Below are 21,047 nucleotides of genomic sequence, written 5' to 3' on the forward strand. Positions count from 1 at the left end.
ATTTCATTTAAAAAAACAACTTAAAAAAAATTATTCACTCACATATTTTAAACTTTTAAACAAATTATGTCACAATGAAAAAAATGGCATCTGTAAAAAAGTCACGGATAGCTACCTCAAAACTATCGCTTAATTGTATTTTTTTTGTTACTGTCGCATTTTCTCCGATATCTTAGATGATAAATAATCGATCCAAACAAAGATCATTGGAAAAAAAAAAAAAAAACGTTTAAAAGGGTAAATATATGAAAAAGAAAATCTCGACCACTCCTTGATGTCTGCGATTTCTGTATTGCGACCCTTGTTATATTACCATGTTTCACCCATAAAATCCCCCCAAAATCCGGCTGTGGCTATTCACAGCTATGTCTTGACAATCAGTGATACATGTTACATGGAGTTTTTGGATCGAAGCAAGGTACGTACGTGTTAATATCTTGTTAAAGTCATGGCGTCTGTAATTCTGCTCTCGCGTGCTCTCACCTCCAGATAGGGTTTTGCTGTTTATTGATTGATTGATTTATTTTTTTAAATGCCCTCCTGTTCAAAATTTTTCTTCCCCAAGAAAATTGAGATTTAATGCTTTCCAATGATGTATAATACATGCATATCGGACAGTTTTGAAGGTTGGCCAAATTGGGCGTCTCAGAGCGGAACTTCAAGTCACCTGAGTGTTTTCCGCCATATAGTTTTTTTGATCAGTGCCCTTTTCCCTTTTAAAGGGAAACAATAACCATATAATTTTTGGGAGCTATGTGCTGTGGGTATTGGGGGGTTGAGGGTTTTTTCTTCTTTTGGCGGGAGTTTTGTCGTTTATTTGATTTGGTTGTTTTTTGCTTTTGTTTTGCTTTTATATGTTAAAAAAGGGGAAAAAAATGCTCAAACAGTGTCACCTCATTTTGTCATGAGACTCATGTGACCAATAAACAAAAATTACTAATCCCATTCAGTTTTCTAAGCCTTCCTTTTTCTGTTATTAGGAATGAGTGTTGTAGACTTACATGACTTCCAGACGCGCAGAGCGGGAATCGTTGCCGGCCTTTGAGGTCACAGTGCAGGTGTAATCCCCAATGTCACCTGACCATGTCTGGCCAATGGTGAGAGAGCCATGGCGTACAGAGACACGCCCCCCACTGCTGGTAAGGATAGGCACGCCGCCTCGATCCCACTTGAAGCTATAACAGCAATGACGTGGTACACAAATATTTTAAAACACACTCTCAGAGTATTGACTGCAGTCATTAAACTAAATAAGCTTCCACTTTCAAACTAACAGACTAGTAGTACCTGACATTGACTCTGGGGTCATGTGTTGCATTGCAGGCCAAAAAAGCTGTGGTGCCTTTGATTACACGCAGATCTGACGGGGGCTCAGAGATGACGGTCCGACCTGGAAACAATGATTCAACCAGGGAGTAAAACAACAGTCTAATAGAGATGTGAACACAGGTTTTTATTTATATATTTAGATACAATTTGGAAAGAACATTTAGCTCTCAAGGTAGCAAAACTATGGACTCCTGTACAAAAAGCTGCTCAGTCGTTTGCTGTCTGAGGACAACTGCATCATTTCTAAAGCTGTGTGACGTGCAAGACCAAACGGCAATTTGAAGAATGTTTTTTTTAAGACGCTTGCATCATCTTACCTACTTGGATATTAAAGTATGAATAAATAATTTTTTTCCAAACATTGTAGTTGTATCCTGTGAAAAGTGTAACAGTGGCTAACAATATTTTGATGTACACTTAAAAAAATAAAAAAAAACACTTCATCCTAGGCCTGTTGCGATAACAAATTTTAGTAAGCGATACATTGTCTCATAAATAATTGCCCATATGCAATATTGTTGTCAATGTTTTTAAACCAATTCAACCGCTAATGTAGTGACAATACATCCTAATGAATCACCTAAAAATTTGCATAAACTGTGATTCTTAAATAAAACACAAACTACAGTATATAAAAAAATAATAAATATTCAAGAAAAAAAAAAAACACACACACACAACGCATAATGAGTCATTTGAAAGCTAGTTAAGTCCAGAATATTAAATGGGTGAGATACCCAACGTCATTTTTGTTCTCTGCCAATTAGAGCCCATCATAAGTGTTTATTTGATCCAAAATGACTGTCATCTTGTGCTGCAAAGTGCGCATGCTAGCAAATTGGAAGCCAAATTAGTAAGTGCCAATCAGATTTTTCTTAATGGGTGTCATTTTAAAGCTATTCTTTGTACAGAATCTGAAGTGAGACTAATGCCAGAAATTACTTTTTACATGTTGAACATTTTATTTTGAAATGTTCACCGTAAGTACGTTTTATAAGCCGCTAACAGTAAGCTTTACACTCATATACACTCATACACTCAAAAAAAAAAAAGCCCTTTTTTTTTTTCAATTTTCGTCTTGCACGTGGTGTCATTAATAGATTTTTTCTGTTTTTCGCATCATTTGCAAATGCTGTAAACCAGCGAGTTTTCAAGTTTGAAGTGTCACCTTTTAACCGTAAGTTTGCATTTTGGCGAAGACTGCCAGTGTTTTACAGCAGGCTAAAGTGGTTAGTATAGTGTTTTTTTCTTTCATTAGCTTCAATGTAGCAATGTTAACATTTTACATTTTTGATATAGATGTGTTTCCTTATTTTGTACGTCTGACCTTTAATTCTACGGTGTGTTGATGACCAATAAACATCTGTGAAAGGAACTGGAATCTCATAAGCAATCCACATGCACGTATGCTGAGTGGACGCATCACACGCACAAATGTATGCACGCACGCACACACACGGCGCTAAATTGCAGCCGGAAAAATTACCGAACTCATTTTTATTTATTGTGCGATTAATTTTCTTAATGCATATCGTGACAGGCTTACTCCATCCCATTGGTCTTTCTTGGAAGGAAATTTATTTTTTCAGAACCTCTGTGTACTCGATTACATAGAAGCAAGACGGAACACACAAATCCATAAAAGTGACACATGTCCAAGATTCCAAATAGATTTGTTAACATGATGCTGTGTTATTCCAAATATGCACGCAAGACTACTTCCGACTAGTGAAAAATCAATTAGTCACCAATTGAGCCAGGAGCTAGTGAAGCAAAACGGTAACAGGACCTGCTTTATCTGCTAGAAACAAACACCTCTGTGCTCTGTTGTCGTCTTAAAAGTGCTGAGTACATTGTATTCAATTCCAGTCATGAAAAGGAAATAAAAATGCACGGGTGCACAAGGGTGAGGGGCGTGTATGAGAACGTCACTGGCTCATTCACTGTGTACGCGAGTGATTTAGATGAATCACCCAGCAAAGAAGCATTGACGGCGAGCATCCCACAGGCCGCGGGCCTAATCGAATCCTGCAGTATTTAATGTGAAGCTGGCAGAATAAATGTAAAAATGAGCCGATCGATACATTTAGCGGCCACTCAGTCGTTCTCCTGCCTGGCCAATCAGATGATTTATTCGCCATCGCATCTCCCTGTGACATCGATCGTCAATCGCGCGGCTGTTTGCTATGCTGAACTAATGCCACTCGACAGCGACGGCTTAATTAGTGTTTCGCGTCTGTTGGGCAAATACATATTGAAGGATTTTACGTGGCTGCTCCTTTGCCAAGGACGTCATGCCCCTCCAAGTTTGTTATTTATATATATACACTCAAATCCTAAAACACTTTGTAGAGGGTAGCATGGTGGTTTTGTGGTTTGCACTTCTGCCTAAAACATATGAGGTGCAGATTATATATCGGCGACAGTCTTCATGAATGGAGTTTGCATGTGTTGACCATGCTTCCATATCTTTTACGGAGTATAAACTTGATACAACCAATTACCGCATTTTCTGCACTATAAGGTGGTCCTCCAATTTTCTCAAATGCCGATAGTGTGCCTTATAATAAGATGTACCTTATACAGTGGTACCTCTACATACGAAGTTAGTTCGTTCCAGGACCTTGTTTCTAAGTCGAAATGGTTGTATGTCGAGCAGGATTTTCCCATAAGTATACATTATAATCCCATTAATTCGTTCCACAGCCTGAAAACTTAATAAACTAAATTCTTAATAAATGCTGCTGGTACTACTGCAAATAGCAATTACACAGAGCATAACAAATAAATAATACATTAAAAATCAGAATAATAATATGATAATAGTAATAATAATCATAATACCTGTAATATTGTAACGAATGGGGTTCTAATGTGGCAGATGTGTTTTGGGTGGTGCACCTGAACGCACCGTGTGGCTGAATTGATGGAGTGAGGGAGGATTTCTACTTACTTTCACAGTTTCCAGCTGCTGCAGGCATGTTTTGTTGCATAAGTACTGGAATAAATGATTAAAAACCTGACGAAGCTGGGGACTTTTTGGCGATGTTACCACAATAAAAATTGTAACCTTAACTTATAAAGAGTGGCGCCGTTGAGATTCTTGACATTCTACGGCGGTATTGTCAAGTCAGTTCACGGACGCGCCCACCATGCTCATTTTTTGTATAATTTCCATGGTAAGCTTTTTCCTTTTTTTTTGCCACTTGCACTAACATTCTTGGAACCCATATTGATTTCTCTCGAGAAAATCCGGTGTGCGTCAGTCTTGCGGAAAAACCAAGTAACTGCTACGCTGTCATGAAGTGTCGTATTTCGAGCACGTCGTCGGATGTAGAAACAAATTGCGAGTCAAATTTTACGTCGGATGTCGAAAAGATCTTGTGTTAAAGCGATCGTCGGTCGAGGTACCACTATATATTGATTAATATTGGTTAATCGTGGTGTTACATTCCCTTTAGCACAGCTCCATCTAGTGGATTCATAACAAAACCCCAACCGCTACTACTACTACAACTGCGCCTTATAATGTGGTGTGCCCTATATATGAATACGGTTTTAAAATAGGCCATTCATTGAAGGTGTGCCTTATACGCCCACCATGCTCATTTTTTGTATAATTTCCATGGTAAGCTTTTTCCTTTTTTTTGCCACTTGCACTAACATTCTTGGAACCCATGTTGATTTCTCTCAAGAAAATCCGGTGTGCGTCAGTCTTGCGGAAAAACCAAGTAAATGCTACGCTGTCATGAAGTGTCGTATTTCGAGCACGTCGTCGGATGTAGAAACAAATTGCGAGTCAAATTTTACGTCGGATGTCGAAAAGATCTTGTGTTAAAGCGATCGTAGGTCGAGGTACCGCTATATATTGATTAATAATGGTTAATCATGGTGTGACATTCCCTTTAGCACAGCTCCATCTAGTGGATTCATAACAAAACCCCAACCGCTACTACTACTACTATAACTGCGCCTTATAATGTTGTGTGCCCTATATATGAATATGGTTTTAAAATAGGGCATTCATTGAAGGTGTGCCTTATACGCCGATGTGTGTTGTTGTGCGGAAAATACTGTACTTTCAATGAAGACAAAGATAAGACATTTTCAACTTAAAAAAAAATGTTCAATTTTAACAAAAAAGACATCTGTAGGTTGAAGTGTCCTGCAAAACTCACCTAGGTTCAAAATAAGTTAATATGAGGCTTTCTAAAGTTGTAATGCGTAATGAAAATAAAAGTAATTTGTAAGTGCACTTAATTTACTTTTTACATTTTTAATGTAAATTGATTTCACACACTGAGATTTTTTTTCCGCCAGCAAATCTAAAAAGAGAATATTCAAATTAGGGCTGTCAAAATTATCACGTTAATGGGCGGTAATTAATTTTTTTTAATTAATCATGTTAAAATATTTGACGCAATTAACGCACATGCCCCGCTCAGACAGATTTAAATGACAGTACAGTAAAATGCCCATGTGTTAATTGTGTTTTGTGGAGTTTTGCCGCCCTCTGCTGGGTGCGACTGATTTTATAGGCATCAGCACCCATGAGCATTGTGTAAGTAATTATTGACATCAACAATGGCGTGCTACTAGTTTATTTGTTGATTGAAAATTTTACAAATTTTATTAAAACGAAAACATTAAGAGGGGTTATAATATAAAATTTCTATAACTTGTACTAACATTATCTTTTAAGAAGTCTTTCTATCCATGGATCGCTTTAACAGAATGTTAATAGTGTTAATGCCATCTTGTTGATTTTTTTGTTATAATAAACAAATACAGTCCTTGTGTACAGTATGTTGAATGTACATATCCATCTTGAGTCTTATCTTTCCATTCCAACAATAATTTACAGAAAAATATGGCATTTTACTGATGGTTTGAATTGCGATTAATTGCGATTAATTACGATGAATTAATTTTTAAGATGTAATTAACTCGATTAAAAATTTTAATCGTTTGACAGCCCTAATTCAAATCCATTCGAATGTCAGCATTTGAAATTTGGGGTACAAGTCCCAGCTCTAACATTAACACTCCTGGTGTAAAGCCCGCATTGCTACTAAAACTTTCCTACAGTAAATCTCCATCAAAATATTTAATTGAGCAATTAAGTTAGTGTTAAATTATGCCGAGCTGAAACCACAGAATTTTTGAGTCGTACCGGACTGTCAGAGTGTCAGATAAGAAGACGTGTTATGAAATCGTAGCGTGCCTTGGAATGGACTACTGGTCACCCTACATGACCAAAGCCCGATCATCGCGTACTGCACCGAAGAGCATGGTCCTACTTCAGGAGTCATCGGAAGGCAGTACAAGCTGTTGATGAATTAAGTTATAGCAACAGAGGTAGACACTTTGTATCATATTATAGTGGCAAATTAAAAACAAACAAAACAAAAAAAAAGTAAAAATCATTCTACTCCTTCGATGGCTGGGAGAGGACAGTACGGACTGTACATCCTCCAAAATTGATTTGATGTTACGCATTTCTTACCACCTTAATACGTTACCACAATTGCTATAAAGAGGAAAGGATGCACTGTTTATTTTGTTACTCAGTCTTACCTACACTTTGCAAGGTGGGTGGAGGAAGGGGTGGTAGTTTGTGGGTCAGCAGGACCACAGGACACAAGTGTGTCCCCGTTCTTAGCCACAATGAATGATACCAATATCATGTTATGATGGTCAATATTGAGCAATATTTCATAGGAACACATAGGACATACCACTTTCTGACATTCTGAACGCCAGCTTTTTTTTTTCTTTTTCTTACCTGTCCTGTTCAGGTGCTTAGACACGGAGAATAGGAATGTGAGTGTCCTTATGGTCTGAACAGTTTTACATGCCAGTCTTTCTGCATATTGGTCATTGGGCGTCTGAGACGCCAGATCGGCAGAAGTTAATATGTGTAGTACTACACAAGGCGATAGGCTCATCCACCCTCTCGACATTACAGTCAACATTTCTCCACGACGTGTCTGCTGGATCATAGTCGGGCTACAAAAGTGTAGTCTTAGCTGGACGTAAGTCATACTTACTCCAGACAGTTAGCGCGGCTGTGGCGTTGATGGTCCTGTCCGAATTAGAAGCAATGCAGGTGTATTCTCCTGAATCCTGGAAGTTGACGGGTTGAACCTGCAAGCTACCTGATTGCAACAGTGTGAACCTGGACACTTGCACAGACCCACTTGCTAAAACCTGCAATCCTAAAACACAGATAGGGAGAAATTTAACTTAGACTCATACTGTAGAACAGGGGCCTCCAAGCTATTCCACATAGGGTTACAGTGGGTGCAGGATTTCATCCCACCAAAACAAGAACACATGCACACACTGTGTGTGCAGCATGACGCACACACATACGTTCAGTTTGCCCCGCCTCTCTGCCAATATTGAAATATTGCTAATTTGGCGCACTGTAAGAAAACCCAGCATTCTCAGGCGTATCCTTTAATAAAAAAAAAAAAAAAAAAAAAAACATACAGTGAAGCCCGCCTCCTCCCTAAAAGCAGAGTTCAAGCTAGGCGCTACACCAGGGGTTGGCAAACTATTCCACAAAGGACCACAGTGGGTGCAGGTGGGTGCAGCTTTTCACCAATCTGCTGTTTTACAAGTGCAATCACATGATTGCAGACATGTGCTTCTTGTTTCCGCAGAGACCTCATGGGTTAAACTCTGTGTGCTGGGTCAGTTGGAACAAAGACCAGGACCCACTGCGGCCCTCGAGGACTTATTTGCCCACCCCTGCGCTAAACGGTAATGCACAGCTCCATTGCTGCGGTCCTCCCTGCCTCTCTTTCTCTTTGCTGACGTAACTGCTGCATGAATTCCAATTTGGGAGACTTGACAGTTCAGACCGACGCCACATTTTGCAAAATGTGGCCCGGATCGGATTTTAACCACGTACGAGATCGGATTTGAAATAGTCCACTTCCATGCGACTTGTCCCATTCAGACCAAGTTAATGCCTCATTCGAGTCAAAAAACAAACAAACAAACAAAAAAAATCAATTGTGCAATTAGACCTGCGGTCTCAACCTATTTTAAGTGTAATCAGTTGGTTGGACCAAAATCCAGGACCTGCGGCGGCCCTTTGGAGACCCCTGCTGTAGAGCCTGTTTGTGTAAAAGGGGCAGTAACACCCAAACTAGGTGCAAGGCTCCAGCTGATTACAGGAACAACATCGGCTCAAAAATAAGTAAAACACTAATTTTGAGGGAGAGGAGGAATGCTGATATAAAGCTTTATAAAGCAAAATTGTCATTGCATCGTGTCTACAGAAGTGCATGAAAGTTACAAATTTGATCAATTTAAAATCATGTTTTTTTTTCTGAAACTGTGAAATGATTAGACTTTCAAATCCGTTCGAATGTGATTTACCACTCCAGCATGAATAGTCAATCAGGATTCATAGTGTGAGTCGAAGCTCTAATAAAATACATTTTTGACAATCAAGCCTTTTTGTTATTCGGAAATAAAAGTACATTATATGTGTCACACTAAACCATTGTTCCCTAAGAATGGTTGCCAGGTGAGAAAGTTTGAGTTGCGGTCTGAAATCTATTTGCAATTGTACAGTTCAGTCACATTTGGCCCCGTCGCTTATCAGATTTCAAGATGCATTGTTTGAGTGTGTCTGTATCTTTGTGTATATCTTACCTTTCCTCCAGGTTATGGCAGGCTTTGGGGCGCCATTCGTCTGGCATATAAACACAGCGGTGTTCCCTTCAGTTACGGTTATGTTGGAGGGGTGCACGGAGAAGGAAGGAGGCACATCTGAAACAGAAAGAAAAGAGGGTTGTTGGGAGCAAACAAAAGACAGGATGTAAATTGTGGTGCTAAAGCAGTGTGATGCTTAGGGGGAGCGCTCAGAAAACTTGGGTGAATGATTCTAAAACATGCAACGCAACCTACACAGACTCCGATAACACAAGAAAGGATGTAGAAAAAAAGCAGAATATAAACAAACATTATATTGGAAAGTATTCACAGCTTTTTTTTTTTACCCCTGCGAGAGCTATGCCTCAAGGGATTAATTTCCGCTCAAGATTCTATACACAAAACCCATCATTAGAACAAAGGGGGGAAAAAAGCATATGTTTTAAACTTCTTTGCAATAGTTAATACACCTTTGCTCAATACAGTGGTTCCTCGACATCCAAATTTAATTTGTTCCAGTTTGTTCCTGGTTTGTAAGTCGAAATGGTTGTATGTTGAGCGGGATTTTCCCATAAGAATCCATTATTATTCATTTAATTTGTTCCACAGCCCAACAACCTACGCTAAATCCTTAATAAATACTGCTGGTACAATTAAATAGCAATTACACATTGTAAAACAAAGAAATATTATGAATAAAAATCGGAAAAATAATTATAATGTAATGTAACGAATCGGGTTCTAATTTGGCTGTTGTGTTGGGCATCCTGTATCTGAACGCACCATGTGACTGATGAGCGAGAGAGAGAGAGAGAGAGAGAGAGAGAGAGAGAGAGAGAGAGAGAGAGACAGAGCGTGAAGTTTTTACTTTTTTTCCATTTTGTTGATTTGAGTTGCACAAGTTCTGAAATAAATGATGAAAAAACTGACGAAGCTGGCGACTTCCTTGCCGATCTCATAATAATAATAATTAAAAATTGGGGGGGGGATTTGTATTATCACCCTAACTTATAGAGACTGGATGTCAGAGGAGACCGGCCATATAGTCAAGCCAATTCACTCACACGCACACCACGCTTATATATATATATTTTTTTATTCTTAATTTCAATGATAAGTGTCATTCTTAAATTCAATGATAAGTGTCACATTTTTCCTTTTTTCACCACCTGCACTAAAATTCTTGAGGCCCATGTTAATTTCTCTCACAAGAAAATTACTGTGCGTCCGTCTGTTGCGACTTGCGAAGCTGTCATAAATCGCAGTATTTGGAGCATGTCGTCAAATGCCGAGATAAATGACGAGTCAAATTTTAAGTCGGATGTCGAAAGGATCGTATGTCGAGGTACCACTGTAATATGTACAGCACATACACCTTTGACAGCAATGAAAGCCTTAACTTTTTTTTTTTTTTCATTTAGTCAGTATGCCTGAAGCTACTCCTTTGATAACTTGGCTATGTGTTTAGGGAGGTTTTAGGAAGGTTGACCAACTGATGAACAGATGCCTCAGTCAGAGGTAAAGAGCATTCGGGAGCTTGTGCTGTATTTGAATGAGTCAGTTCAGGTGGGTGGCCAGCTTAAGAAATACTCTTGCTGCCCATAGCAAAGCAAAATTGAAGATGAGATCTTGTTCATGTCTCTGAGAAGTGCAACAGCAACAATCGAGACCAGACTGGTTTTCTCAGTTATCTTAAATTTGTCTCGTGAGAAGTAAGTCTCACAGTGAGCCTTACATGAGAAGGTCTTCATCAATAGTTCTTGCTGTCCATAGCAAAGCAAAATTGAAGATGAAGTCTTGTTCATGTCTCATTTACATCTCTGAGAAGTGTAACAGCAACAATCAAGACCAGAGTGTTTTTTTTTTCCCAGTTTTCTCAAATTTGTCTCGTGTCACAGTGAGTATAACATGAGAAGGTCTTGAGAAATACTGGCACAATTTCCCAATAATGTCTCAGAGCTGTCTCCCTTCAAGATCTCACCAAGAGACAACTGTGAGATCTTTTGTTGACCTCAAATGCGTCTCAATTTGATCTCCTTACTTGGACTCACCATCTCACTCATTGAAAGATATGGATAAGCAAAGTATTTTATTTCTTAAACTACCCTCAAAGCTGCCTCTTTTCCTGATTTTGCCAAGCGACCCTATACCGTGCCAGTTAAAAATATTTCTCAATTTGATCTCCTTCCAGTCTGTAATTGCTCTTTTTGTGTTCTCAAGATGCTTTCATTGAAAGAAAAGAGTAGTGTTTACTCTGACTAGTCCAATAACATCTTAATTCATCTCGTGCCAAAATCTGAGAAAATAATACAATTAGGCAAGTACAGCGGTACCTCGACATACGATCGCTTCGACACACGATCTTTTCGACATCCGACGTAAACTTTGACTCGCCATTTGTTCTACATCCAACGACATGCTCGAAATACGATGACATGATAGCACCGCAGACGAACGCACGGCAGATTTTTTTGTGTGAGCAATCAACACAGATTCAAACAGGTTGATACAGGTGGTGAAACAAAGATAAAGGTGACGCTTACCTTCTAAATGAAGATGCAAATTAAAGAGAAATATGAGCGTGGGGTGTGCATCGGTGAACTGGCTTAACAATACATCTCCACGGTCCTCCTTTGACCACCGTTCGCCAGTCTTTTTAAGTTAAGGTGACAATTATTATTGTGGTAACATTGCCAAAGAAATCGCCAGCTTCGTCACGTTATTATCATTTATTTCACAACTTATCCAACACAAAATGCCTACCGCAGTTGACGGTCTTCTCAAGAAAACATTGAAAACGAAAGTAAACTCAAGCTCACTGCTCCCTCTCTCTGTCACATGCGGCGCGTTCGGGTACAGCAAAAAACGTCCGCCATGTTAGAACCATGTTCGTTACATTATTACAGGAATCATATTATTGTTATTATTATATTATTCTGATTTTTATTTACCGTATTGGCCCGGATATAAGACAATGTTTTTTGCATTGAAATAAGACTTAAAAAAGTGGGGGTTGTCTTATATTCGGGGTCGAGACATTATACCCATTCACGACGCTAGATGGCGGAAGATATCATTGAAGCGAATGCTGAACTTGACTACCCAGGCTAAAGGGAACCCCTTATGGTTAATGCAGTTATTGCAATTTTGTTGTTTTATCACAATAGATTGGTTTATTTACATTTCAAAAACCAGAAGCCATTCATTTACGAATGTGATTGCACTTTAGTTTACATATTTAAATGTTCAGATATTAAGATTTGAATGAGGAAAAATATTGTTATAATAATTTGTTTCACATGTACTGTAATTATTTTCTGTATAAAAAATAATTTGGTGTTCAAAAAGTCTTTTTTCAAACTTGAGTCTTGAAAAAGAGGGGGTCGTCTTATAATCAGGGCCGTCTTATATTCGGGCCAATACGCTATAATGTATTTGTTTTGCTATGTGTAATTGCCATTCGTAATAGTACCAGCAGTATTGTCAAGTTCAAAAATAGACCCTTCGGTAGAATTTGTAAAATTACCCAAAAATAAGGAGAGAAGACACTCAGTTTTCTTGGCCAAGGAGAGCAAAGAGGGACTAGACAGAGGAATGCTAGATTACGCTGTATAGTCACCAAAATTGATCTAAGGAAAAAAAACCCTCCTTGCACTTTTTATTTAGGGGTTTGTCCTAACACAGAAGGGTGCCGCCCTGAAGGGAGGGGGAAAGCAAGCTGGAGACACCCATGTGATTTTGGTTGGCTATGTGTGAGCATGTAGGTGGAACTAACTAAATACACGTGTGTAAGCAAAGGCACAGGTAAAAATGGTCAGAATTACCCAGACACTTCAGTTATTCAATCAATCAAGCAAATATTCAATCAACCCTCGATAATTACCTCAACAAGTATTATTAAGGATTTAATGGAGGTCTTTCGGGCTGGGGAAAGAATTAATGGAATTATAATGTATTCCTATGGGAAAATCCTTCTCGACATACGACCATTTCGAATTACAAACAAGGTCCTGGAACGAATTAACTTCGTATGTAGAGGTACCACTGCAATTCACTCACATATTAGGTTCATTTACACATGGTAAAAATGAGAGATTTGACCGAAATTTCGACGCCGAAAACTATCGACTGAAAATCGCTAAAAATGCATGATCAGTTTTCGGTTTTGAAGACCGAACGTTTACCACCGAATAGTGTGAAGAATTTTAGTCCACACGCAACTAGTTAATCAAAACACGGCGAGAAGCAGCACGCCGGCAGATGCTGTCTTGATAGAACTACTGGCTCACAGCAATGTCCGCAATTTGGAAGTATTTTGAAGTCACAAAGAAATATATAGATTATTAACTGGAGGAAAATAAGATCAATTTGCTTCATCGCTGCTACTGAAGTTACTTTCAAATGATGTCCCGCATCACATCGAGTACAGTTAACTAGAGCCCGTGCATGGCTCAGTGGTAGAGTAGTCGTTCCCCAATCCAGAGGTTGTAAGTTCAATTGTCCGTCCTGATGAACTTGTCTAAGTATCCTTGAGCAAGACACTGAACCCCACGTTGCTCCTGGTGCTGCGTCAGCAGTAGGTCGATGATAATATAGTGTCAAAGGCACTGTTTAAGAATAACTCCATTTTCAATTATGAGAATTTCTCTCACTGCTCAAATATTGCTCAAATATGTTTTTCTCAAATCAATCTCATTTGTCTCAATGATGTCTTTGCTCATTTCAACTCATCTCTTGCTCCTAAGGGTACCTTTAGGAGCACAAACTCAGAAACAAATAAGCAGGGAATGAGATAAATTTGAGATGATCAAATTTGTCTCACAAGACGAGATTAAGCAACAGATGAGCAGCAAATTGTTGCTATGGGTGATCCTGAACTTCTTTCTTTATGAATGATGAAGACCACTTTGTTCAGTGGGACAGTCAAAGCATTAGCAATTTCCTTTACTTAATGCTCAATTTTTGCTCTGAAATGGATTGCCAACTGTGGGGCCTGATTAAAAACAATGAATTTTTTCAAATCTGGGGGGAAGAAAATGAAATTTGCAGCAGGGTACCGTCCCTCAGAGGTGGAATTGCCTCACTGTAACATTCTAAGAATGAGAGCTTGCTGAACTTATTACTATTGTGTCAACCAGTGGGAGAGTTCGAGAAATCAAAGTGAGTGCTTGTTAACTGTGTTTGTGTGTGCAAGCCAGTGAAGAAAGAGACTACAACAATACTACACTGAAAGACTTACTGGAGACGAGTAGCTGCGCATGGGCTTGCGTCTCTCCTGCGGCATTGCGGGCAAAGCACTGGAAGATCCCGCTGTCCCCTGGCTGCACTCGGCGCAGCGTCAGGCCCATTGCGCTGTTGATCTTATAGCGAGGGTTGGCTAGCTTGGACAGGGGCACAGCGTCCTTGTACCACTCAATTCTGGGTGGAGGCACACCTATATGCATATATGACAAGACCCAAAGGGGAGACAATAGATTACGTAAGGGCTTGGCAAACATTATAGCTTAAGGGACCACATATGACTTTAGAAATTTACAGATGGGCCAGTAGATGAGGTTTAAAAAAACAAACAAAACAAAAAAAGTTTAATTTTTAATCTTTAAAAATGTTATAAACAAGGGAAATTATGATTGAATAATACTTATAATTTCGTAATATAATAGAACACAATGTTTAAAATACAGTTCATATAACCAGACTCCACTCACCTGAGGCAACTGGTGATTCAACTTAAATTTTCATTACCAACATAATGTACTTCTTGATGAATTAAACACGATATATTACTTGATACATTTAATTTTGCTTTATAGGGTCTTAAAGGGAACCTTGGATTAAAGACTTATAAGCTCTAATAAGCCACAATTGTTCTCTTTTACTAAACTATGTAATTAGAAACACATAAAATATTGCCATTGATTTAAAACTCTATAATATTTAGTACATGTTTTGACCTACGGATGGTGCCATGTTTTATGGCCGCAATGGACACTCGGGGTGATGACGTAAATTGTCACTGTCACGAGACGAACAATACCAGGTAACTGCAATTACTTTTATGTGGCGAGATGTCCAACACATGCGCACATTGGTTAAAACTGGCAAGTACTCACTATTTGTGTTCTTATTGAGTCTTTTATTACCTTTTCATTGCCTCAGATTGCCCTATATTGTTGATCTGTTGACCACATTAGTCACTTAGCGTATTTACATATTACTATGTTTTAGTATATTCTTAAGGCCTCTTTAGTATGTTCCATCTGTATGCATCTAAACAAAATAAGCTGAAAGAGCATGGTAGTACTTTGAGTGTCAAATTCCCCTCATGTAGGATGTGTAGCACATTTTGGCAGAACACCAGTTTTGTCATACTCTCGTCTCGTCTCATCTCGTCTTTCCTGTTCATTTTGCGTTTGCTGCTCATTTTGTGATGTACCGGCAGTGCTGTTATGCTCATTAATGTTCCTCTCGGGTTCAAATTGAAAGGGTTGGACAGATAACATGTTTATGTTGCTAGAGTCATACCCTGGAAGCCCGGTAGCATAACCATGTGATGTCACCGCCCTGCGACGTCAACAACAATGTAGACCTACTAGTTAACTAATGTAACAAATTGCATAAAAACGAAACATCAAGAGGGGCTTCAATACCAAATTCTTTTAACTCCTAATAACGTTTATCTTAAAAAAAAAAAAAAAAAAAAAAAAACTACAAGTCTTTCTATCTGTGTTCCTCTCGTTTCAAACTGAAAGGGTTGGACAGATGACATGTTTACGTTGCTAGAGTCATACCCTGGAAGCCCGGCAGCATAACCATGTGATGTCACCGCCCTGCGACGTCAACAACAATGGCAACCTAGTAGTTAACTAATTTAACAAATTGCATAAAAACGAAACATCAAGATCTTCAATACCAAATTCTTTTAACTCATAATAGCGTTTATCTTAAAAAAAAAAAAATACAAGTCTTTCTATCTGTGGATCCCTTTTAAAGTTATGAATAGAAAGTTATGAAAGATATGAATGCCCTACTTTTGTCAAATTTAACCCCTTCAGACCCGTATTTTTTCTGCTAGGCAAAGAAAAATCGGCGCTGATGCTTACTCTACTCAAACACCAGAACAAAGTGCAAAGTTTTGATCGGAGATTTTATGCTTTTATTAGTTGTTTTTAATGTTAATATCATGTGTTTTTAATGAGAAATCAGCACTTTACGTTATCGTTTTTGAAGTTGCATTTGGTCTGCCATTTTCAAAGCGCCAAGAATAGCAAAGAGGGCATGCCAAACCTCATTATTTGATTTCAATGGGTAACGTTTCATCCAATTATCTCCCAGAAGTGGCAGTAGCAACAAAATTCAGTGTATTTATTGTTTTAGAGACATGAATGCGTCATGTCCTTCAGCAGCATGCGTAGGTCTGAAGGGGTTAAAGGGAAAAAAAATAATTTTTTTTTCACTACATTGAGACCTAAAATATTTTTTTCAACATGAAAAATACAGTGCGCGCACATACACAAACAAACACTACATGTCTGATTTATTCTTTTGGGATACAATTAAAAAACATTTGACCTCAATAAGCTGTGCAAACGTTCACCGCTTCAACAATCTGTTTCCCTGCTCTCGTCTTCTATAAATATGCATGTAGACATAATGACTGCTAATAATATATTGATTGCAGCCTATGTCTAGGTGGTGGGGGCAGCTGAAAAACACTGAATAAATTATAGCAGCAACTATCTACAGTATGAGCGCTAGCCTACCTGACACACGAGTCAAATGTGACGGGCACGAGGCTAATGTAATTACCCCGAGCTCTCCATGCTAATTTGTACTCTATGTGTGTGGGTGTCGTGAGAGGATGTTCCACAGTAAGAATTTCAGATATTTGCCTCAATCCGTTGGTGTCAAACTTCCAGCAAACAGGCGTAAAGTATTCTTCATCCCCTCTACGCCTGTCACTCTCCCTCCGAGCGTCCATCACTCTGCTCTGCCCTCACCCCAAGGCGCTCAGCCTATTTAATTACACCGTCGCAGGATCGACGTAGAACGTCAAACTCGCTCATCAGATGCGACAGACGCAAGAATGACATTTTTTGTTGAAGTCGTTCGTGTCCGCTTCTACATATTTAATCATCGTCACGTAATCCACTTTCTAGCAGCTGTCATGAACAATGGGCTTTGGTGTCACTGTGTTAATCTGCTCCAACTGCAAAATACACTTATAGTATTCACAACCCACACTGCATGAAACACAATGAGGGAAACTGTTAAAATGCTTGGAATTTGAGAATTCAACCCTGATCTTGCCACCGCGCAGAAAAAGCAATTATATAAAGTAGAGCTGTACCGACTAGTCGACGTTGTCGACGTCATTGACGACGTAAATGCGTCGATGGCCAAGACATACCGTCGACGGTTAATGATGGGTTAAAAAGAAAATTCCATGAGGATAAAGTTTAGAATGGCGGGCACTCGCGATGCAAGCGGTGAGAGCGGCATAAAGCCAAAAAAGCGGCTATAAACACTTGAAGCGCCGTCACCCAGGTGTAATTTTGGAAGACAACAAAAAAACAACAAGCTAGCGGATTGTAAGTCCATACAACTTTCAAACGATTTTTTAAAATTGAAGTTGCCTTTATGTGTGTCGTATCAATGTGCAGCATTAATTTTTTCCCCCACGCACTTCACATTTTTAATCTACTCTGCTGCTGCTCCCGAAACCTGTAGATCTCGAAATCTCTGCGCACAGCATGCAGATTGTATTTATTAGGATCATGGAAGCTCCCACTTGGAGAATTTTTTTTTTATACATAAAAGTACTGTGCAAATGTTTTAGGCAGGACACCTGCCTAAAACTTTTGCACAGTACTGTATATTTTTATTATATTATGTATATACAGATTATACTGTATGTATATATTTTCCCCAAGTGGAAGCTTCCATGATCCTAATAAAGTTAACAATAAAAAAATATATATATATCCTATATATACATAATAAAAATATAAACTGTATAGAAACAAAGCACTGGCCTACTTACTATAATCAATGACTGCAATAACGTAAGTTACTTTATATTATAAAGTAATATTGTGTATATATTAGGGCTGTCAAAATTATCGCGTTAACGCGCGGTAATTAATTTTTTAAATTAATCACGTTAAAATATTTGACGCAATTAACGCACATGTCCCGCTCAGACAGTATTCTGCCTTTTGGTAAGTTTTACAGCAAGGTTTTTTGTGCTGTCTAACAGCGAACTCTTGTGGTCGCTTTGCGACATGGTTTATTGCTTTCTTGCCTGTTCAATATGGCTACGACGTCTCGGGCTGACGCCTACGTTGTAATGTTGTGCTTATATGATCCTTGGACAAGATTTGTCCGTAAGTATGGTTGTTGTAAAGAATGTACATATTATGTTAGTAAGCGAAATGTTATATTTTTTGTATGAGACGCTTTTTGTTTATGTTTAGTGAACATGTATAGCGTGCTAAGCTAACGTTGTTGCTAATGCAATGCTTGTGTACTTTTTTTTGTAGTTTCACTACGGTCTAAAGAGGACAGTGGTTTGAGGCCATTTTATTAATAAATCAGATGAGAAAGGAATAAGTCTGATTATTAAGGCGTCGTTCACTAGCTGTCTAGCTTTGGAAAAAGTAGACGCTTCGGAGTGAGGACAGAATAGACAGATTCAAATGACAGTACAGTGAAATGCCCACTACAGTCCTTATGTACCGTATGTTGAATGTATATATCCATCTTGTGTCTTATCTTTCCATTCCAACAAATTATTTTACAGAATATATATATAATTTACAGAAAAATATGGCATATTTTATGATGGTTTCAATTGTGATTAATTGCGATTAATTATGATTAATTAATTTTTAAGCTGTAATTAACTCGATTAAAAATTTTAATCGTTTGACAGCCCTAGTATATATTATATATATATACTTTAAAATAAATACTTTATATTAATTTTTTATTACTATGACTATGTGTGGCTTTCATTCAAAATAATTATATTTATTTATTTATTTATATTTCAGTGTGCCCTGTGCTTTATCTATTTTCAGGTTAAAACAAACAAAAGTTGAACAGTTTTTCCCTTTCCCAAAAAATGCGAAATGCACACCAGAAAGAGCATCTAAACTCACAAAAAGTGTTCTGAAAATGATTGTCTGGGACATGTGGCCGATTGCAATTCATTTTAACATTTAGAACAATATGGACATATCACAAAAAGAGTATGAATTGTTTTGACTCCTTTTAAAAAGGTAAAGTCACAGTGTTTCCGTTTACATTTTTTTTTTTGCACTAGTTAATGCCAGCAGCATTCGACATCATTGTCTGTGATTTATTTTTTATATTTATGTTATTTATTTATACATTAATAAAGAATTTGGGTGTTTCAAAATGTTTTTTTGTGAATTAATAAGCTTCAACAAAAATGTCATTATTAAATTAGTAAAAAGAAAAAAAAAAAAAAAATTATATATTACATTAGTCGACTAATCATAAAAATAGTCGGTTGACTAATCGGGAGGATATTAGTCGTTTGGGACAGCCCTAATATAAAATGTAAGTTATTAAACAAAAAAAAAAACAAAAAATGATCGATGAACAGATTAATATATTTCGCTGTACAAATAAAATTAAAAACAGTTAATATCATCAGTATAATGAGACCACAATGACACATGACAATTGATCAGTCGTATAAACATGTTTGCTCTGAGGCAACTAGCTACAGAGTTGAAAGTTTAAAGGGGTGTCATCATTAGAAATACAAAAATAGAGGAAGAGTTACAGAAAGTTATAGAAGTAAACTGCCTTAGGAATGTTCATGGATCAAAAGCTTGTCATGGCAAAGTACTAAAACCTGCATTATTTTATACCCAAAAATATATTTTACCTTAACACTCTAATCTCGGTTGAAGAGCCTCTTTTGACAGGTACACTTGCCATTACAGAAAGATCAAATGTGATTTTGGTATTAAGCGATGTTTTCCTCTGGCATAAGAGTTACATTCAGTGCATGTCTGATTTATTTTAGATTGATCCGTAAACTTCTAAGCTGAATGTTAAAAAAAAAAAAAAAAGAAAGAAAATCCCTTTTTTGAGTCACAGTGGCAATAAAGTGAACAGCCCTTGTGGAAATGTGGCTTTAGGACCATTAAAAAGCCAAATATAAATTTCTTTGATCACTCAAGTTGTACGCCTCATAGTATGTATTGTTGTGTAAGTTGCTTGGCTGACCTCATGTTAAAAAGAACAGCACCTTGGAACAGCGAAATGCTCAACGCATTATTTGAAAATATCAAAATAAACACAAAAAATTAACAGTATTTGTCAGGGTCTCTGAGAATAAAATGCTTCAAAAGACTAAATGGTTTGTGTGACCTTCTTTTACAGCTGACAATGCGAAGCAGCAAATGCTCAATGGAATGGAAGACTATTCATTGCCAGTTTAATAAATCTGTAAATTGTGGTATACAGAACACCAATGAACTTGGGGTTACAAACTAACCTAATACAAAAAGAAACGTTCAACTTATTCTGATACTAACTGATTATATCAACATTGATACTGTACATTTGGAGTTAGGAAAAAAAACAAAAACAAATTTATATCAGTAATCGTAAGTAATGTTATTACAATCTTAGTTTTTTTTTTTTTTTTCTTCAAATATGTTAGCGCTTAAAAAGCGATCTTTGATAATTTGCAAATTTGTGTATTTCCTAACTCCCCTACAAAAACAAGATACAGAATAATCTCAAGGAGAAAGAATTACTCTGAAAATGACCTTTGACTTGCAATGGTTTAGGGAATGCTTGGAAAATGTGAAAGGAAATAAACCTCCTATCTGCTTATGCAAAATGCAAAATACCTGTGGCCAAGCAGGGAATATCCACATTTTTGTCGATCTGAGCAGAAATCGTCAAATGAGGCTGAGCAGACAGAGAAGGTGGCTCTGGAGAGAAAAACATGGGGCATGATAAATTAACACCACTGTCAATGTACAATACACAATAATATC

General features: G+C 37.7%; 1 protein-coding gene across 4 annotated transcripts in view; it reads right to left on the reverse strand.

The window, feature by feature from the left end:
* The window catches only part of sdk1b (sidekick cell adhesion molecule 1b), a 620,017-nt gene that overhangs the window by 204,465 nt on the left and 394,505 nt on the right, over positions 1-21,047 (reverse strand). For all 4 annotated transcript variants that reach the window (XM_057843728.1, XM_057843727.1, XM_057843730.1 and 1 more), the window contains 6 exons: positions 20,898-20,981; positions 14,240-14,434; positions 9,001-9,117; positions 7,380-7,547; positions 1,288-1,390; positions 1,002-1,175 (listed from right to left, as the gene is read on the reverse strand). In XM_057843728.1, coding sequence (XP_057699711.1) covers positions 1,002-1,175; positions 1,288-1,390; positions 7,380-7,547; positions 9,001-9,117; positions 14,240-14,434; positions 20,898-20,981 — 841 coding nt within the window. The remainder of the gene's footprint in view (positions 1-1,001; positions 1,176-1,287; positions 1,391-7,379; positions 7,548-9,000; positions 9,118-14,239; positions 14,435-20,897; positions 20,982-21,047) is intronic.

Source organism: Corythoichthys intestinalis, chromosome 8 (genome assembly GCF_030265065.1).
Source record: "Corythoichthys intestinalis isolate RoL2023-P3 chromosome 8, ASM3026506v1, whole genome shotgun sequence".
Classification (NCBI taxonomy): domain Eukaryota; kingdom Metazoa; phylum Chordata; class Actinopteri; order Syngnathiformes; family Syngnathidae; genus Corythoichthys; species Corythoichthys intestinalis.